Source organism: Pristis pectinata, chromosome 27 (assembly GCF_009764475.1).
Source record: "Pristis pectinata isolate sPriPec2 chromosome 27, sPriPec2.1.pri, whole genome shotgun sequence".
NCBI lineage: Eukaryota > Metazoa > Chordata > Chondrichthyes > Rhinopristiformes > Pristidae > Pristis > Pristis pectinata.
The window spans coordinates 7,384,349-7,397,468 of NC_067431.1; the positions used below are offsets into that span (position 1 = coordinate 7,384,349).

The 13,120-nt window shown below is 42.0% G+C and overlaps 1 protein-coding gene across 7 annotated transcripts in view; it reads left to right on the forward strand.

The window, feature by feature from the left end:
• pknox2 (pbx/knotted 1 homeobox 2) overlaps nt 1-13,120 on the forward strand; it is a 381,361-nt gene that overhangs the window by 354,863 nt on the left and 13,378 nt on the right. For all 7 annotated transcript variants that reach the window (XM_052039855.1, XM_052039854.1, XM_052039850.1 and 4 more), the window contains one exon: nt 11,614-11,690. In XM_052039855.1, the coding sequence (XP_051895815.1) occupies nt 11,614-11,690 (77 nt within the window). The remainder of the gene's footprint in view (nt 1-11,613; nt 11,691-13,120) is intronic.

Consider the following 13,120-nt stretch of genomic DNA (forward strand, 5'->3'; position numbering starts at 1 on the left):
ACAGCTTTAATGCTGGGGACATTTGCTGGGAGTGAACCCCAAAGTGGTTTACTTTTCCTGGAGGATTTGTGGAGACCACATTGGTGGTACTTCTGGCTTTGATGTGCCTGATGTAAGTAGTCGAAGTCTCTGAAGTGCATAGGAGGGTGGAGGTCACTGCTTTCAGTAGACCATGGACCTTGTCCCAGGTTTGTGGTCTTGACCTTTATCCTCAGATTGTCAAAGGTTGCGCTGGTGAGGTACCATTCATATCTCAACCACTTTGCCACAGTGCCCCTCTACAGGTAATGCAGCCTTATGCCAGCCTATCATTGCACCTTTGTCTATCTGATCCCTTCAGAAGCTGGCTAACATGTCACCTGTCCATGACTTCCAGCTTCAGTTGGCCATGAGCAGCTGTTTGAAGTCAGTCCATGTGAGGCAAAATTTTCTTTCGGGTCATTGAATCTGTGTGGACACATTGGGAATACCGTGCCGTAATATTGGGATATCAAAACCCACATACAAGGTTGTGAAATGGGAAAGATGTTAGTGTGTAATTTTACTGAAAGATATAATAATGTTCCATTGATGTGGCATTTGATTTGACATCCTTACAAAGTAGCAGCTGCTGTCATTGCTGCATACCCTGACTTGCCTAACTCAGAAAGGTTGCTAATGTCATGTGAACATGGTCGAACACAACCTTAATTGTGGTTGGATATTAAATAATGCTCTCCCTTTAAAAATTGTGGTTTAGACTCCTGCAACAGCCACCATGTTGTTCTGGCAACAGTCGCTTTTAGCCCCAAAGTGTTATCTTGTATTTCTTATCTTCTACTTGTTCTGCTCTTACAATGTTTATCATTGCCACTTCTGTGGGTGGAGCTGCTGCCAATGATTGATGTACTGTGTAGAGGGTGTGTTAAGTGTGTATTAAGGACTGTGCAGAGGGTGACTTGATCAGCATCACAGAGTTTTATTTTGTGGGCACCTCACTGGGTGAAGAGGGAGTTAATGTCTCCCTCCCCTCAGCTGGGGGCTGAGGCTCTGGATGCTCAGCAAGGAGGTGGAGGGAGCTGTTATTTTCCTCCTTCTCCTCCCGCTCTACAGTTTCCACCTCACATCACCCAGCCTCTTGGTTTCTTTTCTCCTTTCCCTCTAGCAGAAGCTGCCGTCTTTTTATCGGCAAGGTTTGTGCCACATGCAACAGACTGACGGCACCAAACTCTCCACACCTCGCTGGAGGTTATTTCTAAGGTGGAATCTCTGGAATTCTTTACCCTGGAGGGTTGTGGAGGCTGGATCATTGGGAGTATTTAAAGAGAAAGCAGATACATTTCTGAAAGATCAGGGAATTGAGGGCTCTGGGGAGGTGGCATGGAAGAGATGGACTCTTGACCTCACAATCTACTTTGTTTGACCTTGCACCTTATTGTCTACCTGCAATGCACTTCCCTCTAGCTGTGACACTTTAGTCTGTGTTCTGTTATTGTTTTTACCCTGTACTACCTCAATGCACCCTGTACTACCTCAATGCACTGTGTAATGAATTGATCTGTACAAACGGCATGCAAGACAAGTTTTTCACTGTACCTCGGTACAAGTGACAATAATAAACCAATACCAAGAGGAGATGAGGCCTGGGACAGATCAATCGTGATCATATAGAATGGTGGGACAGGCTTGGTAATTGGTTTATTATTGTCACGTGTACTGAGATACAGTGAAAAGCTTTGCATGCCATTGATATAGTGCAAAAGGAAAAACAATAACAGAATGCAGAATATCGTGTTACAGTTAGACAGAAAATGCAGTGCATGTAGACAAATAAGGTGCAAGGGTAATGACAGGGTAGGTTGAGAGATCAGGAGTTCCTTATCATAGAAGAAGTCTGTTCAAGAGCTTGAGGGGCTGAGTGGCCTCCTCCTGTTCGTATTTTGTTATGTTCCTGGGTAATAGTTCCGAGCTGGCTGATAGCAAGGGGAATATAATGATTTGCGTGTCCAGAGCCTCATGCACATACTGTAATATGTATGGGTCATCATTGAACAGTCCCTGATAAAAAAGACTCAACTTTGCAAAGCAGGGCATTGCTTCACCTGCAAGGCTTATGTTGGATGGAATTCATGTTGGCATTGTTTCCCAGGCTGCATTTAAACTCACCTGGGCCCTGTTTCCTGTGCTCCCTTCAAACTCACCAGGTTTTGTTTCCTGCACTCCCTTTAAACCTGCCTAGTTCACTGGAAAATTTCTTATGCTACTGTGTGACATTTTTTTTTTAAATTGATTTTAATGTGTGTTGGTATAGTAACGGGCAATATATTAGTCTGCCACCAAAGTCCGAGAGTGCCGGATTATCAGAATTGTATTGTATTGTCAAATCAATCATATTTTTATGCATGTTTTGAAAATCATAAGTATGGATCTCCTTGCCCTAAATGCCTAAATTTTGGTTTACTCCTAAATAGGAGCATTGACCTGCACCAGAATAGATTGGACGTGGTTTCTGATGGTGACCATGGCGACAACATACATTTTCAGTGCCCACTGCTTCCATCAATGTCAATCTGTACAGGCCCCAAGAATTACTATTTGGACTTAACGTGTTCCAGAACTTTCCAGCATTAATTCATGCTGGGGCTCTAGAAAAGGTTACACAAAGCTGTAGCAGGTGTGTTTTGTTAACTGAGAGAGAATAGCTGAGAGGAAGGGAGTCTGAGATTCATTAACCAAGACCTTGTGGATGGAGGTGGAGTGGAGGAAGAACGTCTTCAGTACCTGTGACAAACATCAAGGTGACATGGCAACTGAACTCTCTGCATACATTGATCCATCTCATGCTTGGGAGCAGTACCAAAAGTAAATTCCATAACTGGACAAGGAGTGCCTAGGTGGATGCAAGGGAAAACTTGTCACTGCAGTCTCTCAAGGATGGCTCCTCCCACCCTAACTCCCTCTCCCCACCTTGCAGGGGAATACCATCCAGCTGAGGGAGACGAAGAGACTACATAATCATATGTGATACCACAATGGCCCATCACTGGGACAGTGAGCGCGAGGTGAGAAGGGTGTGCTTCACCTGACCCTAGTGGGATGCTGTCAGGCCAGAGGTAATGTGCCAGCTCTCAGAAAAAGAGCGTGCACATCAATTCTGTCCGAGAGGAACTGGATGAGTATTATGATTGAGGAGCACAGATGGGAAGACTGGTATACATGCACACCAAACTGCTGAGTGCTTTGGCCACCTGACAAGAGATATCAAGAGATGGCAAGACACCTATAAGAGATATCAAGCAACATGGAGGAGTTTGTGTTGGGTGCAGCAGCATAGTAGTACAGTTACTGGATTAATATCCAGAGTCCTGGACTAACGATGCAGTGACCTGAGTGTGAGACCATGATAGCTGGGAAATTTAAATTCTGTTAACTAAATAAATCTGGAATTAGAATGCTAGTGTCAGTGATGGATGGTGATAAATACTGTTTCTCTTCAGGGACCGAAATCTGCTGTCCTTTCTCAGACTGTGAGATTCCAGATCTACCAATGCACTTGACTTAACTGAAATTAAGGATGGGCATTAAATGTTGGGTGTCCATTGACACCAACAACCCAATCCCTAAATCCCAGTAGGGATTTGTGCAGAGCTAGAAGCATATTATTTCCACCTGGAAGTGGTACACAGTTTTACACCAACTAATGCAGGAAATTCAAAGTCAATGAAGCTGACCTCTTGCCACAAATGAATAGACCATCCACAATTTTCACCTCTCACTGGAGTCCCAGGCTTGTTCAATCACTTGAGACTAGACTGCCATTCTGCAAGAACTGAGGCATTCCTCCGGGAACAAATTGCTGTTCTTCGAGAACTGAGGGCTGACAGTCGGGGGCACACTGTTGCCGTCAGGGAGCAGACTGCCAGCATGTGGGAACTGGTTATCTGAATTGGCTTGAGTCAGGACTCTTTGACAGCTGTGGTGTGATCTGGGCTTTGCAGATAAGCAGTCCTTTGTCTGTCATGGAAGTGCTGATCTCTGCCAGGATGTTGGCATCTCTCTTCCCTCCAGTGGATGCCAGGCAACGTGCTCACCTGCCTCCTCCACAATCTGGACTACAACTCTTTGTCTTGAGATGCTGCAGACACCATCAGATCCTTCCACACAAGTTCCTGTCATGGTCATCCGTCAAGAATGTCTGCAGCTCCTGAACAAAGGGGAAAGCCTCTGCAGAGGAATGGAGAGGAGGGGAGGAGCAGGGGGAAGTGGAGGGTGGCGGGGAGTGATGGTTGGAGGCCAAAATATTGTTGAGCATTGTTAGAAGGCAATCATAATTAGAAAATATCAAGTAATTATTTTCTATTGATGTAGAGTAAATTTCTTCTGGTATTATTGCTTGCTCATGGATTAAAATATTTCATTACAATCATTCAATATCACGACTGTGGGGTTTGCAGATGGAGTGACTGAAGAAGCTGATGAGGAATAGAGCAATTCGTGCTGCAGTGGTCTGCTTCAGTGGAACCTTTATCGTTCCTTTTCTTTGTTGAATGTTCTTGAAAACGGACAAGGAATTAATTCATTAGTTACGTGTGCCAATTGCGAAGGCACCTTCCCATTCCTCTCCAGCGAGAAGATGAAAGTGTTACAAAGGAATCTGAGCCTCTTGACAGATGTATGAAAAGTGAGCAGTGTCAGGGAGCTGCTCTATTGCCTATTATTCTAATGGTCCGGTAGTGGATGAAAGATTCTGATGGTGGCATTCTTTTTTCCTGCTGAGCAGACCCCCCATAGCCCTGAGGTGTTATTGAGGCCAGTTGTTGACAATCATTATAAAGCTAGCTTAAGATGAAGTTATTGTAAAGGTTGGGTGTGTATCCATTACTCAAACCATGTTCTTGGTCCTATAAAGTCTTGTACTATTATTGAAACATGGCCATTGTCAGTTCATTTTCCATATTTTGTGAGATGACTGTTAACTTTAACAATTCCTCCATTTATCTGTGAAATGCTTCAGTCAAGAGGTCTGCCTAGTAGGTTTCATCTTCAAGCTTTTGTCATGTCATGTTTTATATTTTGGCTCATTGAATCTATGCTGGCTTGCAGAGCAATCACATTTCCCCACTAATCTTCCCTGTAACGTATTCTCCCCACATTCCCATCAACTTCCCCCAGATGCTATCACTCACCTACACACTGGGGGCAATCTACAGTGGGCAATTAACCCACCAGTCTGCACATCTTTGGGATGTGGCAGGAAACCAGAAGAGCGAGTGGGAACCCATGTGGTCACAGGGAGAACACGCAAACGGCACACACAGACGGCAGAGGTCAGGATTGAACCCAAATTACTGGAGCTATGAGGCAGTGTGCCACCCATCGCCCTTCTATCAAATACCTGTGCTTATGAAGGCACATATCGTTGCTCTGCTTTTTGTCTCCAGTTCTGTGACTTTGTATTAGCAACCTGGATTTCTGAAGGTCCTGTTCAAAAAATCCCTGACCTTCCCAGTTCCTCAGATCCTTCAGGATTCAACTCTGCGTCTCACGATATAGTCCCACCGGGTGTCCGCCCAGCTGCACTGTTGGTTGTGATGTTGAACATTACATGTTACAGTCTTCACGAGCAGGTTATTGCCAGTTATGTTCCTGATATTGATTCCTCAGGTGTTTACACTTCAATTTGTCCGCACGTATCCTTAATGAATCCCACTCAATTGGAATGAATGACTCCTGTTTGTTTCCTGAGGGATCAGCATAACCACAGCTGTTTATGATGAAGCAATATCCAATGTGCACAATGAACCATTGGCATTTTTAGCTGTTAAAGACAGCAAATCCTTGGGTAAGAAATTTCTCTACATCCCCTTTCCTGCAAGGTGAGATCTGCTGTGGTTGAAGTACAGAATGGCACCGCTGCAGTAGCCTCTCCCTGTGGGACTTTGAGTTCCGAAGTCTGGTTATGCAGGTGTGATCCCAACTTACAAGCTCCCAGCCGGGTAGCAGAATGCTTGAAACTTGAGACAATCTACAGACAATGAAGTTAATTGAAGTTAGAGCCAAATAGGGCTGCCTTTGCCTGTCTGACAGGCTCCTTCTCTGCTGCCTGCTGTAATTATCCATTTCTCACCGCAATCTCGGCCCCCACACCACCATCCCCTTCATCTATTGGAGGGTCTCAGGCAAAGGCTGGGCCCAGTTGATGGCTGAGTTAAGCAGAAGACAGCAAATGATGACAAAACGTGAAACCCTCGCTGGATAGATCATCCTGAAGTGGTGCAGGCACTTGAATCAAAGCATTACTCCAATGGCATTATCCACTAGCTTCTGTTAGCTCCATGGTCATTATTGTGGCGGAACTCAGCTGCCCTGATGTTGGAAGCCAAGGGAGGTGCGGACATCAGTCTTTGGTGTGGTGCAGCAGATGAAGCAGTGCCTAAAGATGAAAGAGCACGACAATGATCATGAGAAATGTCGTCTTCTGGTTGACATGTTTGTGTCTTGAACATGTTTGTGATTCATGTAGAAGTTGCTGTCTAATATGTAGGTCTTTAACTAGTATTCTTTCAGGGAGATGAGTGCATTGCAAACATGGTCCGGTTGGAGTGTACTGGAAAAATATACAAATTGCTGGTCATTCAGATTGGACCTGGAAACGCTCTAAACAAGCACTGCATGAAGATTAGCCTTGCTGTACGGGCAAAAGTGTAGCATTCATTCATGCACATCATGATCAGAAGACCTTGTCCAGTTTCCCAAAGTGCACAGTTCTCAAATATTCACTGTATTTCCGTGATTTATTCCAAACTCAGTTTTCCATTGTGTAGCTCATCGTGGTAAGATTTCCTCTAGTCCTAAAAGTGAGGGATGCACAGGTCAAGAATGGGAAAGCATTGATTGTATTACCAGTCTAACCAGGGAGAGGGTAAGAAAACAAATGGTCCTCAGCAGTTTAAGTCTGCTCCAGTACTTCCAACAGGAGGCTGCAGGGAAAGCCTTTCATCCCTCCACGGTTCATAAAGTTGAAGGCGTATGTGAGGATGAGAAAGGAAAATGACTGCAGGGATTGAAAAGTGCTTGACACATTGCTGCGGTACTTGTTGGCTGGTGAAAATAGGCATAATCTCATGAATAATGGAAATTAACCCATTTGAGCTGTGCATGAGCTTTTTTCTGTGCCTCTGTCTCTCCCTCTCACAGGATTCTTGTGAGGTGTCAGCTTGCTGTGCAGGTTTTAATCATTCTCTTAAAAACATCTTTAACTGACAAGTATAATACTCATCAGAGCGATTGTCAGGGACAAGTTTTGAGAAAATAAACAACAACGGCATCGTCTGTTTTTCTAAAATTAGTATGCCTTTCGATTTTGAAAGGTTGAAGTTTAAGGCTTGAAGCTCTGAAGCCGAGTGATATACGAGGTTAGAGAGCTGCTTGACAGATTCTCCTATACATTACTTCAGGCCCCAATTACCACTGATTCATGCAATTAGAAGACTTCATGGGCTTGTGGGCCAGGCTTGGCTGCACATCCTAATGAGGCCCTGAAGGGGGTTAATGATGATCTTGTCCATGGACTATTGAAAGCGAGAGCCTAAGCAATTTGTACTGCTTTAGATACCTTTAACACTCTGTATTTCTTGTAGTATTTGTCTGGTTACAACAGCAAACAGATCGGGGACTTGCATTTCCCTCAGTGATTGTGGAGGATGCATGCTAATAATTCAATCCTTGCGACAAATTAATTTTTAATTTGATTAAAAATTATTAAGATTTCTCAGTCCTTATTGTACAGTGGGTGTGCCCTTAAGGTTTGACTGAAGGACACATAGCAAACAAATTGAAAACAGCCCTGAAAGAGTGGCTACTGAATTGCACACCTCTTACCACAGCACTGTAATAGCATATGTTCAGAATTGTGATAAATTTAGGAAAGTTTTTCTAACAAAAAAGGATCAAAGTTATTCGTATTTTCCACCTCTGTAATCTGCATAAATTAACAAATCCCAAGGTTGAGCTAATGAAGACCAACCCCATGGAGTATTTGGACACCTCAGAATGATGAACTAATGAAAAATATTTGCAAGAATAGGTTAGTTAGGATAGGTGTCACCCTGATAAAAGGTATTAGTGAATCAGAGACATCTCCATTCATTCCAACTGGATATGATGGTGTTACAGAGGTTAAGTAACCAGAAGACTAGCCCAGACTAACAATCCAGAGATGTGAGTTCAAATCTCACCAAGGCAGTTGTGGAATTTAAATTTGGCTTAAAATGGAACAATATGGAATTAAAATTCAAAACAACCAGCATTAGTAATGATGATCATGAATTTACAGATTCTCATAAAAACACATCTGGTCCACGGATGTCCTTCAAGGGAGATGATTGCGATCCCTACTCACTGACTCTTGCAGCAATATAGTTGACTCTTAACTACCGTCAATGAAAATGGCCCAGTAAACCACTCTGTTGTACCATTGGCTCTTCATTGAAGCAATAAAAGGATACAACTGGAAGGATTTACCTCAGCACTGAATTTGGACACAGAAAAGTCACTCTCAGTCCTGTTGACTTCCTCACAAACGTCTGGGGACTGGTGTCTAAACAGAACAATTGGGAGAGCTGTCCACAGACTAGTCAAGGAACAATGTGCTATAGTCACACTCACAGAACCATATCCTACAATGTACCAGAAATTACCATCACAGTCCCTGGATATACCCTTACCCCACTACATGGCAGCACAGCATTATAGAGGCAACGAGTGCAGCCCTGGAGATCAACCAAGGATGCAGGCTAGCAATTGTTAACAATTGGATCCTGGCATGGGATCACCCATCAAGTTGCACATCATCCTGACTTGGAAAAAATTTACTGCTCCATCAGTTTATGTCCTGGAACTTCTTACTTTGAAGCACTTCACCAGAAAGAATGCAATGGTTCAGAAAGATGGCAAACCATCATTTGCTCAAGGACAGTTATAGGGATGGGCAATAAATGCCAGCTTTGCCTAGATCCCAAACAAAATCAAATGAGGGTAAAGAAAGACCTTCGATATTTGTTGAGTTAATGTTGATGTAGCAGATTTCCCATTTTGCGTGCCAGTGCCTCAGTTAATCCCTCAGTGGCTGTCTAATTTAAATGAGTTGACTATAGGACATTAGTTTTTCATTTGGCACTAATGCTCAAGAATTTGGGACTTTAATTGTTTGTTTGTGATCTGTGGGACTTCCTGGCATGTGTTAGCCTTGGCTCAAGGAGTCATGGATTCCAGCTCCACTCCGGAGATTTGAACATGTAACCTAGGCTGAGACATCAGTGCACTACTGAAGGAATATGAAAGCAACTTTAAACCTCTCAGATGAATGTAAAAGAACCAAAGTGCAATTTAAAAAGATATTTGGTCAATAGGACATTCGAGGAAGGGGTTCTTACAGAGTTAGAAAGGAGAAAGGCCACAAAGAGAGCTAAACATGATGATTTTAAATTTGAAGTTTAAATTCAACGATAGAAGCACCTACTAAAAGTAATCCCATAGGTGGATAGCCAGATGCCTCCAACAACACAACACTCCATCAACACTGCAGTGAAGTTAGGGTCACCATAATGAACTCAAGTCTCAGTATATAGTTCAACCCCGACTCTGAAGTGAGGGTACTACCGTTTGCTCAATTGTTTATGAGGAGATTGTGATGCTTCACCTCTTTTGATGATCAACATGTAGTGTACTTCCATTCAGGGGATTGTTATCATTTTGAAACGATTAGAGATGAAGCTACAACACAGGAGGGGTCAAATCACACAAGCTAATAGACCATAGTTTGCAGTTGTAGGGCATCAGTTATACTTGCCTTTTTACACAACAAGCTACTGAAAAGTTGCAAAGCAATAAAAATAGTGAGGGGAATGGGGCATCTGATACTTGAGCAAACAAAACAAGCAACTTTGATTTCCTCACCTGATCCAATTGAAGAACTGTGAAATGAGCAACGCAAAGGGTGGAGTGGGTGAATTCAATGTCAGTTCAAAAATGGACAAAGAAACTGGAGAAGAAAGATTGGATGAAAGAAGGAAGAAAAGAATGTTTTTACATTTTTTTAAGATCTCCATATTGAAAGGCTGATTGGAAGTAATTAATACTTGCCACACCTTTTAAGAGGGTAATGTTTAATGCATCAAACCGTTAAAAGAGTAGTTAGAAGTCAAATGCCAATTTGGATTTTTATACTGGGTTTAACTCGTCTATCTCACGGATATACTAATTCAATGACTGAATAGGCATCGAGGTATTTTTCCCAAAGCTGTGGTAGAACAGTGCAATGATGACAGTAAAATTCAGATTATTGTCTGTAATCATGCCTGGTTACTGTAATATTTGCACATAACAACGGTTCCTTCAGCCTCACTGATAGTTTAATATCAAAAGCTTGAGGAATATTCCCAGTGAACAATTTTTGCTGTATACATGTTCAAAGGATATCAATTTCTCATCTCGTACAGTCCGTTTCTCGTACCAGGGAGTGGTATCCTGTTGCTGAATTGTGAGTTGATCTATATAATTACTTTCTATGAAGGAACATGGTAAACTATCTGTAGAAGAACATCAACAAAATGAACTCAATTATTGCTTGTCATCTGGTTATCTTTGGCTGAAATTTGCTGAAAAAAGACATCATATGACATGCTGTTAGTTAGACTTTGAAATTTTGTACTAAAAGATTGGTTGCTGAAATTATAGCCCAATTATGGCACAAGGCAAATGGCATCCAGGGTCTTGATGAAGTCGGGGAACAGCTAACTTCTCAAAAAATGATTAAAAATAAATGGAGGAATGCAAGTGAACTAGAATTAGGGAATGCACTGTAAATGGAAAACAGAAAATGAAATAAAGTGAAAGAATTATTAGATTAAGAAAAAGAAAAAAATGGAGAATGCAAAGTAAGAAAATAAGTTTTTGTTTTGACATTCTCGGAGACTACAACAAGAATGAGATTCAGCACTTCAATTGCTTAATCACAAGGCTATTGAGGTTGATTAATAGTCACACATTGTTAAAGCGAGTACTTTTTGCCATTACATAGCAAACACACAAGGATTAACGAACAATTATAGAAACTTTATGAAATTCAAGGGGAGGTTAAGGCTTGATGCCATTTCCATGAAATTAATAAAGAATCAGACCAACACCCAGCAAGTTATGGTGATTTACAATTCACAGGGCACCTCTTCTTTATTGTGTTGGTAACTTGGTCTACATCCTTTAGTAAAATTCTGTGCTGTGGCTTTTCTTTCCTCTCCTCTTTCTCCCACCTTTCAGTCTCTCCCACTTGCTCGCCTTAGAGTGCTGAATTCAAACTGCATCTGTGTCCCTGCTCCACTGATCAGATGAGATCGTATCTCAAGCTCTCCTTATCTGCTAACAAGTCTGTTGCTTTAATTGCAAAGTTTAAAGAGTCCTCAACTCCTTCAGGGACTTTGGAGTGTAAGCTGGAGCCAGTCAGAGTAATGTCACCCCAGCAGTGCAGGCTGGGGCAGCTGTACCATCTCCACGATGAGTTTTACTGTGAGAACTGGCAACTGCTAGGCCCATAAACTGATGCAGCTGTTCTGACGGAACTGTTGTTTTTCTCTTCAGCATCCTTACCCGACAGAGGACGAGAAGAGACAGATTGCTGGTCAAACAAACCTCACACTCTTACAGGTCAACAACTGGTAAGAGCTTTTTGAAATTTATGCACGGATGAGGACAGATCGACAATGCATTGTTTTATTTCCATAATTTAATGAGCCTGTGTCATCCTTGGAGAAGAACAGACTGACAATAGAATAACGAGGTCTGGGAGTTCAGGGGTTACAAATCCTTGCTTCAGGCCTGTGAGTTCAGTAATCTGATGGAATAAATCCCCACTGACTCAGCTGAGGTCAGCTCATTCTGTACACACGCACACACTCAAGTCGAGAATCTTCCCTTTATATTTTGATTTTAATAATTAAAGAATTTAAACCCTAGTTTTAAAGAATTCCAGTTGACTGACCCTGAAAGTAACAAGGGTATAATGCAGAGCCAATTGAGTAACGTGGCTGCAGATAACTTGGTTTACAAGGAAATCCACGGATTTCAGTGGGATTTATTATATGGGGCTTTACTCTCCTTTCTCTGCTTGATAAACTCCTTGTCTCTTCCAGACCTTTGGCTGTGTAAGATTAATATATCAGAAATACTGTTTAATGTGATAATTAGGGATGCACCTAGTGTATACTGAGCAGGGAAAATTTCTCATCTGCTGTTCTTAAGAGAAGTATAATATTAATTAAAATTCACAAGCTTGGTTTAATTTTAAAGTGTTTCCTTAGTAACAGCGGGTGAAGTGTTCCTGGGAATTTATGGCTAATCTTCATCTTCTGTCATCGTGACAGAAAGTACATTGAAATATCAGGCACAGAGGATGGTGTGGCAATACATAACACTCCTGGTTTCTGACTGGTTAAATTAAACTTTAAATAGAATTTACAAATTACTTCTGGTTGGGAAAAGGCATACCAGAAGGAGTAATCAACATTTATAGCACAGAAGGAGGCCATTTGATCAGCCATGCCTATGCTGGCTCTTTGAAATAACCACCCAATCGGTCATGTTTTCTTGCTCTTTCCCCTAATTCTGCAATTCCTTCCTCTTTTAGTAACATGTCCAAATCTCTTTTGAAATTTGTTATTGAGTTTGCATCTGCTGCCCTTTCCATCTGTGGACTCAGGCCATAATTTCTTGCTGAATTAAAAACGTTCCCCTCATCACTCCCCACCCCTCAAGTTCTTTTCCAGTTGACTAAACTTTAAGTCCTCCGGTTATTGGCCCTTCTCCCATTGGAAAATAGTTTCTCATTTGCCCTTTGAAAACAATTTATAGTTGCGGACTCTTCGACTTAATGTTCTGTTGACCTCTGCTGCAAGAAAAACTATCCCAGCTTTTCTAAGTTTCCACAGGTCCCTGTTTTAGAAGGAAAAATATTTTACAATAATGTTTAGAAAAAAGGGAATAAGGTATAGTATCCAGAAATTAGATCATGTGGCACTGTTTATTTCAATGCTACTTAATTGAAATTAACTTAGAAGGAGCTATGCAATAATAACAATTTCTGGGTCAT